General features: G+C 36.1%; 1 protein-coding gene across 2 annotated transcripts in view; it reads left to right on the plus strand.

The window, feature by feature from the left end:
• LOC140144253 (cystathionine beta-synthase-like protein) overlaps positions 1-14,153 on the plus strand; it is a 75,245-nt gene that overhangs the window by 30,509 nt on the left and 30,583 nt on the right. For both annotated transcript variants that reach the window (XM_072166071.1, XM_072166072.1), the window contains exons 4-7: positions 8,599-8,733; positions 9,458-9,742; positions 10,940-11,031; positions 13,520-13,730. In XM_072166071.1, the coding sequence (XP_072022172.1) occupies positions 8,599-8,733; positions 9,458-9,742; positions 10,940-11,031; positions 13,520-13,730 (723 nt within the window). The remainder of the gene's footprint in view (positions 1-8,598; positions 8,734-9,457; positions 9,743-10,939; positions 11,032-13,519; positions 13,731-14,153) is intronic.

Below are 14,153 nucleotides of genomic sequence, written 5' to 3' on the forward strand. Positions count from 1 at the left end.
TCATGGCAACTGTTGAAAATTTGAGAAGGGCACCACTTGAGGCAATTTCTCTAAAGTGAAGAAAACACACACAAACATTGATAGATGATTTTATAATGAAGGGGCAGGGCTGGGGCACCGACGGCAAGTTCATTAGAGGGCACGGCAAGTGACTGCCGTGGGTAAAGGACATATTTTCAGGGCATTTATACGGCAGTGGGTATGGGCACCTACGGCAAAATGCCATGGGTGCCGTGGGTTAATTCGAGGGCTGCTAGTGTGCGTAAGACATCTCATTAACCAGACCGAATATGAAGGTCAGCAACCAATCACACTGAGCTTTGCCCTGACGTCAGATGCAAACTAGTCTTTTTCATTCGGTCTCGGATTGTAGACCAAATTCGAGCATGATCATATTGTTTTGATTTTAGTTGAAATCCAGACATTGAGGGTGTGGCAGATGATGACTTGAGAAGTATTTGATTTGTAGATTCCACAGAATTAGAGAAGGTGAACCGGGATTCTCCCTATACTGCCACATATAATCGTAATGTTAGCTATAGGGAGAAAATTTGGGGTATTCGGGTCCTTGCCAATGGTGCGCGGAGACAAAAACAATTCTGCATCTCATCTGAAGCATCTTGATACTTGTGTGCAGGTCGCAGCAAGTGCATCTCGCAAATACACTCATCATCCATGTCGTGCTTGCATGGCAACGAATGCCTCGATCGCATTCCAAGGGAAACTGAATACTCCCAATTTTCGCTCCATGCCTGATGGCAATCGAGTCACAGTTCTCCTTCTCTAATTCTGTGGTAAATTCACTTAATTTATGGTCATTTTCACAGTAAAGGGTGTAACTTTTGATTTTTTGGGTCAAAATTTCAAATCACTTAAATATGTTTCTGTTTACTGAAATCATGCATAGAAGCAACTTAAATTCCAGTAAAATAATGTTTCAAGGCTTAAACCTTTTGATTTCTAATAAAAAATTTGACATTTCCATAACATTTTGGTTAAAATCCAAGAAAAATGTATTTTACATAACCTCAGAAAATTATGACATGAAAGCTGGAATACATGTGAAATCCCATTCCAAAGTAAGTCAACAGATATGAGTTAAATTTTATACCATGTTTTGCTATGTTTGTAATTGCAGTTTTGAAAATTTTTAACATCAAGTGTCATTTACAATGGAAATTTCCAAACCTTAAACATATTTTTAAAGTTTTAGTTGGGTTCCTAAAATAATTTGAATGTCTAACTTCATGTACAAATACTACTTGATGAAAGGAACCTCCCAGCCAAGTTTCACAGAAATTGGGAGTTATTTTTTAGAATTGGCAATTCAAGCGATTTGTGTTTCGGAGGCTTCAGTTAACAACACAGGTGATCATAAAAGTAAAATATTTGGCTAACCACTACAAGTTGACATAAAAAAATAGGTAAAAAATACCACAATTACCAATTTTCATGCTTTGCTTCTAAGTATTGAATTTCAGTTGTGACAAAAATTAAATTATCACAGCAAGTCATTTTTTTTGTTTCGAGGCTTCATGTTAACAATTGTTAAACATTGCAGAAGTAGTTTTTTGTCTCGCCTGATAAGGCAGGAGACTATATAATCACTTTTCCGTATGTATGTGTGTATGTGTGTGCGTATGTGACAAATTTGGTTAAAGTTTTGGTTAAAGTTTGCTTTCCGCCTATTTTCTCGGAGACTATGAGTCGAACGTTCCTCAAACTTGGTGGGTGGGTGCATCTTGACCCGAGACAGAACCAGTTCGTATTGGTTAGTGGGTCAAGGTCACTGAGGTCATCTAGGGTCATCTGAAGTCAAATTAGTAAAACTGTCGTATGGCCATGAAACTTGGTAGGTCCAGTCAACATTTAAAGCCAAATTTTTGGAAGGTCATTTCAAGGTCACCAGAGGTCATCCGAGGTCAAATTAGTAAAACTGTCGTATGGGCATGAAACTTGGTGGGTACAGTCAACATTTACAGCCAAATTTTTGGAAGGTCATTTCGAGGTCACCAGGGGTCATCTGAGGTCAAATTAGTAAAAAGTGTTGGATGGGCATGAAACTTGGTGGGTACAGTCAACATTTGAAGCCAAATTTTTGGAAGGTCATTTCGAGGTCACCAGGGGTCATCTGAGGTCAAATTAGTAAAACCGTCATATGGGCATGAAACTTGGTGGGTCCAGTCAACATTTAAAGCCAAATTTTTGGAAGGTCATTTCGAGGTCACCAGGGGTCATTTGAGGTCGAGTTAGTAAATACAGTCGTATGGGCATGAAACTTGGTGGGTACAGTCAACATTTTAAGCCAAATTTTTGGAAGGTCATTTTGAGGTCACCAGGGGTCATCTGAGGTCAAATTAGTAAAAACAGTCGTATGGGCATGAAACTTGGTGGGTACAGTCAACATTTTAAGCCAAATTTTTGGAAGGTCATTTCGAGGTCATCAGGGTCCATCTGAGGTCAAATTAGTAACAACTGTCGGATGGGCATGAAACTTGGTGGGTACCGTCAACATTTAAAGCCAAATTTTTGGAAGGTCATTTCGAGGTCATCTGCGGTCAAATTAGTAAAAACTGTCGGATGGGCATGAAGCTTGGTGGGTGCAGTCAACATTTGAAGCCAAATTTTTGGAAGGTCATTTCGGGGTCACCAGGGGTCATCTGAGGTCAAATTAGTAAAAACTGTCGTATGGGCATGAAACTTGGTGGGTACAGTCACCATCAGCCAGATAATCGTGCCCAGCCGATAACCGCCAAATTCATTTACCGCTACCAAAAGTAATTGAAAAAGCAGGCGGTCGCAAAAGCAGGCGAGACTCGTGGTTCGAGAACCGCCTTGTTTGAAAACAACAGTGTTGGGATCATCTAAGCTGTTATTTTCTTGTGTGTATTGAATCAATGATTCTATGCGGCAGATATTGTAGATTTATCACATGTTAATTTTTTCACCCATTTGTTAAGCATGGTGTTTTTTGCATGTGAAGCCTCCGAAACAGGTTTTTTTGGATATCAGTATATTTTTCAAACATTAACCATAATGTCAAAATTTTTTTAATTTATGACATTCTGCACATATCAAGTAATAATTACAATGCAGATATCAGTATGAAACACACCAATTTAGATATGCATAGATGATAATTAATCTTATTGTTGTTTCGGAGGCTGCATTTGTTTCGGAGGCTTCAATTGTTAACGGAAAGTTTGTATTGGGTCCCATTTTCAAACGGTGATATATATCTCCACGATTTAAAAACATGTGACTTGAGGATCTACTTTGCTACATTTTGATAAATAGATTGTATGAGCTCTTTTATTTATATTTGGGTGTTTATATAAATATGGAGGCCAGAGTGTGACATTGGGACCAAATTTTCAAAATGGGTTAATGAGAATTTTGTTTTCATTATTTTACACCTTGAAACCCATATTTCACAAAAAAATAATCCGCTTTCATGAAACATAATCCCTATTTGGACGGCAACACAATAAAGTGAGACATAAGACACAAATTAACACCTGTAACAATGACACCAAATTGTTTATTTGTCTTGGAGCTATAACAAATGTATAGTTGAGGTATGATAATGATTTGCTGGTTTTTAACAAATGTTATCGACATCTTTACTTTGGAAAAAAAAAGATCCTTAATCCTTTGACAATACTTATGAAAATGTGAACTTAATGTCCCAATATTTTGTCAAATTACGACCGATTCGGGCAATTATGTTTCAAAATTACTGTAATGTATACCAAAGTATTATCCTTGCTTTGAAAAGAAGTTTAATAATCAAGGATGCATTCATTAGTGATTGGCAAGATTCAAAAATACTACTACAATGTCATAAATATATCCAATGCTCAATGTTAAAAAACATTAACACCTGTAACGCTGACACTGGTGTCACTGTTACAGAGTGACATCATGAACTACATAAGCTATCTATCTACACTACCTATTATAATAGCAAGTCCAAAACTAAGTAATATTATGTGAGAAATGTGTAACTAAACAATATTATATATTAGTTAACATGCTCAGTAATGTAAAATACAAACAAAGTGGCCAGAATTAACTTCTACCTGGGGATGATATAAGTTTCCAAATATTTATTCTAGTTTCCAAATATTTATTCTACAGATCGATGTACGTTGCACTATTTAACTTTGATTAAATTTCAGAATAGTTGAATACTTCAAAGATTTATTTTCCTCATTGATAAATGTATAGTTATTTTGCTCAGTTTGACTATGGTTCCTCTCAACAAGCCAAGCTATTACATCTTGTGTTATCTTTAATCACACCTGTAACGCTGACACTAAAGTAGTACCGCTGACATAATGTAGTACCACAGAATGCAAGGAAATGCGTAACCACATCAGGGCGGAATTATTTTCACAAGACTATTTTCTGACTGAGCAACATTATACATAATTTGACCTCAGGTGACCCCTGATGACCCCCAAATGACCTTACCAAAATATGGCTCTTAATGGTGACTGTATCCACCAAGTTTTATGCCCATATGACAGTTTTACTAATTTGACCTCTGGTGACCCCAAAATGACCTTCAAAAATTTGGCTCTAAATGTTGACTGTACTAACCAAGTTTCAAGTCCATATGACAGTTTTAACTAATTTGACCTCAGATGACCTCTGGTGACCCCAAAATGACCTTCAAAAATTTTGCTCTAAATGTTGACTGTATTAACTAAGTTTCATGCCCATATGACAGTTTTACTAATTTGACCTCAGATGACCTCTGGTGACCCCAAAATGACCTTCAAAAAATTTGGCTCTAAATAGTGACTGACCGATGTGGTCATTATCTGAATCGGCCGATTGACCGATCAATTCCCTCTTTGATCGGCCGATCTGATCACCGATCACCGATACCCCAACAGTAAACAATGGCTGAATGGACCGTGAGTAAATCTCATCCGTATGCTTACATTGAAAGGGTACTTGTACGCAATGATTTATGTATGCACTGAGCATAAAAAACACTCCCGTATTAATTTAAAGTATTTAATTCGGCCATGATTATGTTAAGTTCAATTTACATTCCCCCTAATGTTCTAGTCCGAATCAATCGATCAACCCATTTAATATTGTGTGTATAATTTGTGTTCAAGCAAAATCGGCACACGCTGCACATAGCTCTCTCCGATTTGTGACAACACATGTTTTGTACTTTGCACACGACCCGAATCACAGAAAAATGTTGACTCGCTATGTAAATTTAATATCGACCCCAGTATGATCAGGACATATGTAATCATTTGCTTACCTTGTTTCTCTTGTCTTGTCCGTTATTTTTATTTTTTTAGTATATTGTAATTCAAATACTTCTAATGGAAAGGGCTTATGAATTATGTTCAGCTTTTAATTAACATTTCAAACATTAATTCATTATTATTTTGAACTCACGTAAAGGCCGAAGTTTACTGAAAATGGACAAAAAATATTTTTACAGGTCCCCTCGAACACGAGTAGTGGTACAAATACGACAGCTGATTTTAACAACAGCTCCATCGACATTATAATAATTTATGCATATGACGTACTAGGGAATACCTAGGAATTCCCTTCGTGATTGGTTGGTTGTGCAAAGCTATTTACAGAATTCATGTGTTGGGAGATTAAGAGATGAAATCGTCCTCAACAGGATAAGCGCTTGAAAGTCTTGCGATTCCAATATGACGGTCGGACTATTTGTTTGACCGTTTGTTCCCATGGGGGTTGATCAATCAAAAAATCATCGGGGATCAGCGACAAGTTTTGCCTACTTAATATGACGAGTCCTGCTGCACGCTGTTTTCATAAAATAAAAAAGTTGTGCATTGGCCTATATCGCGATAAATATTATCTATCAATTCAACTGTATTTCTTTAATCATGGAATGGCAGAAAGTCAAGGGGAAAATAAAATATATGTGATTTCCAACAACTTCATGTCAGAATTTCGACACGGACGACTCTTGAAAAATTTTATTTTTCCAAAAGTGGCATAAATTTTTTTTTTGAGGCACCAAAAAAAGAGGGACGGGCGGGTTACCGGAAACCGAATTTTATTTAAGTTGTACTTGAAGTTGAAAGGTCCACCCGGCCATAAAAGTAAAACAGGGTGGTTTTTTTCGTCGCATTATAGGCCTATATCATATTTGTCTAATTAATTAAATAGCTATCCATGTAGCACAATATTGTGCAGTTGTTTACTACAAAAAGTGCAACTTCCACCATGAGAACACTGAACTGCAGGTATGCAAAGAAAAGTAATGGATTTGGAAAGTTGAATTGTCATGAAGCTAAAGGGGGGGGGAACAAAATGTTAGAAGTTCAAATTGGATTAAAAGAAAAGCAAATATTCTTATTTGAACATAAGCATGATAAGTAATAAATATAATTAATAAATAATATCAATAATTATCAATGCTTTGTAAAAAAAGTGCAGTTTCTATGCACGCAAAACAATTTACCCACCCTATCGCCATGTTTTGACAACAAACACACCCCTCTGCTATCAAATGGTCGAGTCCAAAAACGATATGGGGTCAAGGTTACGGCGTGATAAATAAACTCGGTATTTGTTGAAACTTGGGCATTTGGCTACAGTAAGACAAAAATACATTACCCATTTCATTCAATATTAATAAAAAAATAGAACGAGAAAGCACTGATACACAAATACAAATATTTATCTACAAAAACCACTGTAAAATAGCTCATATCGAACACGCCATAAATATGAAAATTGTGTTATGCCAATTTCAGTTACGGATGAAGTTTTCTGTTACCAACTAGTCCGTGATTCGGCGATGATCTTTAGTACTAAAATGGTGTTTCACAGAAATATTCTGCGAGTCGAATCTCATGAGTTATTCGATCATTATAAAAACAATTATGGAGGGAAATTTCCAAGATTTTTGTCAAGGGTAGCCGAGAAAAATTCAGAATGGCCACACCGTAACACTGACACCAAGTTCGTGTGTTGGAATGTGACATCTTTCTGCGATTTTTCTCGAGTAATTCTTACTTCAATGCACTACAACATTTTGTTTAAAGTCTTGGAACTAATTAAATTCAAATTTATCACTAGAAACGTCACAAAACAATAAACACACATTAAATGTTGTACACCCCCGTAAACACAAACACACCCGTAACGCTTTTGACACGAAGGCAATAAACGCGGTGAAAAAAAAAAGGTGTCTCCACGTGGGTATTTTTGCACACGGTCGTAAGAGGTCATCATCCGGGCCTGTGTATCATGTGACTTTCATTCATAAAGAAACGATGTTTACGTTTCTACATCGCAATAAAATCTCACTCCGTAACGAAAGTGAGTGACACCAAAGTTATTAAAATCTCAATTTATCATTGAATATTTATTTGATTTGGATTACAGGCACATTCCATATGTTTTTAAGTTAAGGTACTGTCATATTTGTTTCAAAACTCAACTTTCACAATACAGAAAGCTTACGTTTTAAACTGGTGACCGATGGAAAAACTCTTTACACACCCGTAACATTGCTGACACGAAATGTTACGGAGTGGTGTGAAAATCGGCAAAAACAAAAAACACAAACTTCGGCAACATTTGATAAAATCTTGTTGATAATCATAAAAAATGGACCTCTGTTCATGTTTTCATAGCAAACAAGGTAAGGTTTTATTTATTATATGGGGGAAATGTGGAATTTAAAAATGTCTCTTTTCATGTCACACTGTTTTCACAAAAACATGATGACTCCATTACTTTTAGAAAATAAAATACTACTATGTCAACTGAAGTAAAAAAAAAAAAGTCTTGATTTATTGTATAAATACATATTAGTTAAATACAATGAAAAAAAATTAGCAGGCTTTTACATTTTTTCTACAATCTTGAGAAATGCAAAACAAGGCCCATGTTTTACTACTGGCCTCCATATTTATATAAACACCCATTTGCACAAGCTTGCTGAACAGTTTGTTTTGGAGGCTTCAAAAAAGTTAACGGAAAAACGGCTCTTTGAAGTCAAGATTTTATAAAAAATTTAAAAGCTTGCAAATCGACCAATTTTTGTTACCCATTTCAAGTTAAGATAACAACTGTTATGAATCAAGAAGAAGTGAAGAAATAACCAAGAATTATGAACCAAAGCTACACCCACAAAGTTTGTTAACAATTGTTAACGGAAAATGAAGCCTCGAAGCGACAAATATCAAAGTCCGGTTCTCAAAAATACAGGGCTGTTCACAATTAAATCTAATGTGGCAGTGTTTACTGAACATATGACTGTACTTTCAGGATAAGAAAAATTATCCATGAACTAACTGAAGAAAACACAGGGTTTTACAAAAATGTTACTGTTTTTATAGTTTTTCAAAATGGCAATATTAAGTACATTTAAGCCTGCTAAAACTGAGCGCAGTAACTCCCAAAGCTGATTATGCTTCCCAAGGTAGCTGCTAACTAGATGACTTATGTGGCCAAAAATCATGGAATTCTGTGGCTTTATTAGAACACTACGGATTAAAATGTTAAAAATCCAAAGTTACACCCTTTACCGTGAAAATGACCTTATACTATTCTGTTGTTTTCCCATAATAGTGGCCAAGTTGGAATTCTTCAATGCTGGTGGGAGTGTCAAAGATAGAATTGGGTTAAGGATGATTGAAGAAGCAGAGAAAGATGGCCGCCTAAAACCAGGCTATACGCTGATTGAACCTACATCTGGAAACACAGGTATGAAAAATTAAGAGTTTTGAGTTATGAAAAATTAGAGTTTGTCCAGTATAAGGTATGAATTGTTTCACCTCAAGTTCGGTAGTGACATATGTGATGCGATCAAGCAAAATCAGTCGGAACTGGGAAATATTGATTTTGAGATATAGCCAAACAAAGGAAATATTTCTTTTTGTTTTCTATTGTTTTGGAAACTCAAATAATTGCTCATATCCTTGGAACTGATTGCTCAATTGCAATGGAGTTTTTTGCAAAATGCAATTTTGCAAATGTTTGTTACTATACTATAAGAAACTGAAAATTTATTATTTCCGAGTTCCGACTGATTTTGCTTGATCGCATCACATAATTATATGCATATATCGCTTGCCACAGTTTTGAATCGCACACTTTAAGTAAAACCCACTGAATATAAACGCACACATACATGGACGGTTTTATTAGCACACTTACAGCGCAACTGCGAAAAAGCAAATCACTACCAAACTTGAGGTGAACCAAATCATAGGACATGACTTGCACCAATAGACCTTGAGTAGATTTTCAAGATAATTTAGAGAACGATGGAGCATAACTTTGGACACGGTGTATTAGATACTAAGTAAAAACTTAAGTTAATGTATGGGACTAATAATAATAAGGATTGACCAAACATTGATGGTTGATCGAAAGATTGAACTAATTTGTTTCTATTGCCTAATTCATCTCCTGTTTTCTTCCCCAGGAATCGGACTTGCCTTGGCAGCTGCTGTGAAAGGTTACCGTTGCATTATTGTAATGCCTGAGAAAATGAGCAATGAAAAAGTGGACGTACTGCGTGCTCTGGGAGCAGAAATAGTGAGAACTCCAACAGAGGCTAGATTTGATAGTCCTGAATCACATATCTCGGTGGCACAAAGACTAAACCAAGAGATTCCTAACTCTATTATTTTGGATCAGTATAGGAATGCAGGCAATCCGTTAGCGCATTATGACTCCACAGCTGAAGAAATTCTTAGACAATGTGATGGTGAGTATATAAGCTGTATTTTTATTGGTCATTCCGGTGACTATATCACATAATTAGCCAATCAGAAATGATGTAATAGAGCTGAGGAAATTCTCAGACAATGTGATGGTGGATATATAAGCTGTATTTTTATTGGTCACTAAGTTGAGTATATCGCATAATTAGCCAATCAGAAATGATGTAATAGAGCTGAGAATATTCTCAGACAATGTGATGGTGAGTATATAAGCTGTATTTTTATTGGTCATTCCGTTGACTATATCACTTAATTAGCCAATCAGAAATGATGTAATAGAGCTGAGGAAATTCTCAGACTATTTGATGGTGAGTAAGTTGGACAAGATCAAATAAATAGGGCAAATTTAAAGATGAAATAGGCACACAAACATGCAGATTGATAGTGCTGGTTTGTGCATTGCCTCTAAGAAGTTAAAGTTAAGTTTTGGACTTTTGCACGATTTATGACAGCAACAACGCACCAGTATGTTTTCTAAAAAAACCTTTAAATAACAATTCTAGTATAATTTTGAATTTGAACATGGAAGTGATATGTTTTTTGTGCTATTTTTTTTCTGGCCAATATCAAACTTATCGTATATTTTTTTTTGAAAAGTGCATGGACATTAAAAATGCAATACATGTAGACCCCCAAAAAAAGTGATTGTGCAAAGGTGTGAGGATTAAGAATTGCAGAAAAAATAGCTTATATATCATGGAAATACGATTGTTTAGATAAACAGTTTCAACCTCACATTATCTCCATGTTGAAAGTTATAATACATGTACTTTGTTCTCCCTGGGTTGATAGGATGAACAAATTTAAATCTTTCCCGGAGCCAGCACACATAAACAATGAAAAAACCCAAGACCTATAGATTTATATCTTCCGCTCTCCAATGTGCCTGTGGCTCAGTTGGCTAGATTGTTGTGCTGGTATTGTGAGGGTCGCCGGTTCGAATCTGACCAGATGCACTGGTTTTTTTTTTCAATGTTTATGTGTAGTTGTGTACGTGCTGGTTGCTTTGGGGAAATATTTAAATTTGTTCATCTTATCTTCATGTTGTTGTTGTTTTTCACATCAAAATAAAATTTTGGTACCTTCAGTTCAGAAATCTGTCAATTTCTGTTGGTGCAGATTATTCATCCAGCAGTTCAAACATAGGTTTTGTTGCTAAGATAATTTGTTGATAATTGCAGGCAAGATTGACATGATTGTGGTAGGAGCAGGCACAGGAGGAACCGTCACAGGACTTGGCAGGAAAATTAAAGAAAAATGCCCAAACTGTAAGGTAAGCATGAAATAGACTAGTCCACTTGAAATCCATACACCCCCTATGGAAGACATGACCTTAATCTTTCACACAGGGGGTGAGAATGTCAAATGGGGTTTCCTAACTGGATGATTCAGTTTGAAATCTACACTCTCTGTGTGGAAGATTAAGGTCATGTCTTCCATAGGGGTGTATAAATTTCAATTTGAATAGCCCAAAGAAGAATTGCATCATGGTGTAATGCAGCTTATACACATTCAATTTTATTGGGCAATACCAAAGACCCTAGATACAAAATCTACTATTGTGAACTTTTTATGATCGTGTGTACAGCTTTTGCAGTTTGCATTTATTAGGCACGTAAATTGTCAACTGACTACAGTGGTATGGTGGTAAACTGAGACTGTAAAAAGTCTATGGTGCAATAGTGAGCTGGAAACTCTATGCAACATTCTTAAACAGTTGAGAACGTTCCTGCAATCTTACCCGTGTGATATGACACGATATCACACAGGTCAACGCATGTGCATCAACGCGTACTCGCTATTTGAACCAATCGGAGGAGCATAGAAACAATGGGACTGATCGATTTTAAGCCCTAGGTAGTTCCTTGTAAAATGTAGGGTTTAACTTGATTAAATTTGTAATACTTATTTCTATTTGAATTGAAGTGTTTAAGGGCTGGGGTATGAGCGTTTGGACAGTATTTATTTTGGGACATTAGAGCACATCAGACATATCGAATTGCATTCTGAATACGAAGAATGTCATTCTGATATCAAATAATTTTGATTTTTTGAAATTAGCAATTTAATACACATTTTATGGCAAATCATTAAAATTGATATTTTGATATTTAACAGTACTTGAAGTAAAATTTATAAATCTGATGATTTATACTTAAAGTGTATGTAGGTGGGATGAAAAGCCGACGATCGATTGAAAATTTTGACCTTTCGTAATGAAGATATGGATTTTTTTCCCAAAACACCAAAAAAAAATTAGGTCTTTTTGTGTAAAAAATCCATATCTTCAATATGAAAGGTCAGAATTTTCAATTGACCGTCGGCTTTTCCTCCTGCTACATACACTTTAAAATATATCATTAGATTTATATAATTTACTTCGAGGACTGTTATATATCAAAATTTGAAAAATATCAAATTTTATAATTTGTCATAAAATTTGTATTATATTGTGATTTTCAAAAATGAAAATTATTTGATATCAGAAAGATATGCTTCGTATTCAGAATGCAATTCGATAGGTCTGAGGTGCTCTCATGTCCCACAAAAAATACTGTCGAAACGCAATAAACGCTCATTTTAGATCCCTTAAGAATGAGAATAAAGGTATTGTTTTTAGCCGCTGTCGTGCATCTATCGTCTCATATAACATGGGCGACATCATTATTTTATAAACCAACTCGGCTTCGCCTCGTTGTTTTACTTAAAATACTGATGTCGCCTGTGTTATATGAGACGATAGATGCACTCCAGTGGCTAAAACCAATACCTTTATTCTCTAATTAATTACTTATTTTGAGAGGTGACTGTACATGTGTACGTACAGAATTAGCTTACATACTGACCTTTCCAAGTATTGCTAATAACAGTATGTAATTCATAGTGCACAGGGATTTGTTCCTACACATACATGTTATACTACACTCATGATTCCATGTGAGATGGTCACATCTATACATAGTTCAAATTTTGGCTTCATGCCCATGTATTGCACAATATTCCTGAAACAATTGTGTAATGGCGAGATAGATTAACATTTTGGCTTCATGTCTGTGTATTGCACAATATTATTGTATACAGTTGCCCAACCACAGACATACACAGATACAGGCTTAAAGCTGTTGCTCCAGCAAAAAGAGTTCAAACTACCTCCCTTCCTCCTCTTTCCAGGTAATATAGGTTTAGACCCTGAAGCAGGGATTAAGTTTTCAGGAATAATCTGGAATTCCAGATTTTTTTTTCCAAATTTGTGCACTTTGATTTATTTTCAGCCCGTTTGAGGGTTTTAGCTCAAATTCACACGCTTTTTCCAGATTTTTTATCCCTTCAGATTATTTTCTTCAGGCCTACTTATATCCTGTATGTCTTGCTCCTCCTCTTACCAGGTAATAGGTGTAGACCCAGAGGGATCGGCCATCCTAGCCCAAGATATAAACAAAACAAATAAAACCTGTATGTCTTGTTCCTCCTCTTACCAGGTAATAGGTGTAGACCCAGAACGGTCTATCCTAGCCCTACCAGAAGATATAAACAAACCAAATAAAACCTGTATGTCTTGTTCCTCCTCTTGCCAGGTAATAGGTGTAGACCCAGAGGGATCGGCCATCCTAGCCCAAGATATAAACAAAACAAATAAAACCTGTATGTCTTGTTCCTCCTCTTACCAGGTAATAGGTGTAGACCCAGAGGGGTCCATCCTAGCCCTACCAGAAGATATATACAAACCAAATAAAACCTGTATGTCTTGTTCCTCTTACCAGGTAATAGGTGTAGACCCAGAAGGGTCCATCCTAGCCCTACCAGAAGATATAAACAAATCAGATGTGACTACCTACGATGTAGAAGGTATTGGGTATGACTTTGTGCCAACCGTGTTGGATAGATCCGTGGTGGATGAGTGGTACAAGAGTAATGACAAGGAGTCATTTAGGATGGCAAGGAGGCTGATCAGGGAAGAAGGATTTCTCTGTGGTAAGTTATTTTCTAATTCCATATAATAAAAATTGGGGGGGGGGCAGGGGCAGTGACACCCTGTAGCCTATTCCATGGACTAGCTCCCTTAAAATTTGTAGTAGAGAGCAGAAAACTGAAAATAACATCATTGGGCTACTTTAAATATTAATTATGTAATATTGGGGTGAAGATATCTTACACTTCCCATAATGAAGTTTTTCCATTTCCATTTTCTGCACTGATTTGCTATCTAGCGTAACATGGGTCGATAGGGATGAAATGTGTCTCCATAAATAGAGCACACCCAGATCTTGCAAAATATGTTTAGCCAGTCTATTTTCAAAATAAAAACAAAGGGAACCTGTACAAAGTAATGGGAGTATCATTCAGGGAAAAAAATAACTAAAGGCACCAAATGCAATTGCCTTGGGTGCCCCATGC

The sequence above is a fragment of the Amphiura filiformis genome, unplaced genomic scaffold, assembly GCF_039555335.1.
Source record: "Amphiura filiformis unplaced genomic scaffold, Afil_fr2py scaffold_46, whole genome shotgun sequence".
NCBI classification, from domain to species: Eukaryota; Metazoa; Echinodermata; class Ophiuroidea; order Amphilepidida; family Amphiuridae; genus Amphiura; species Amphiura filiformis.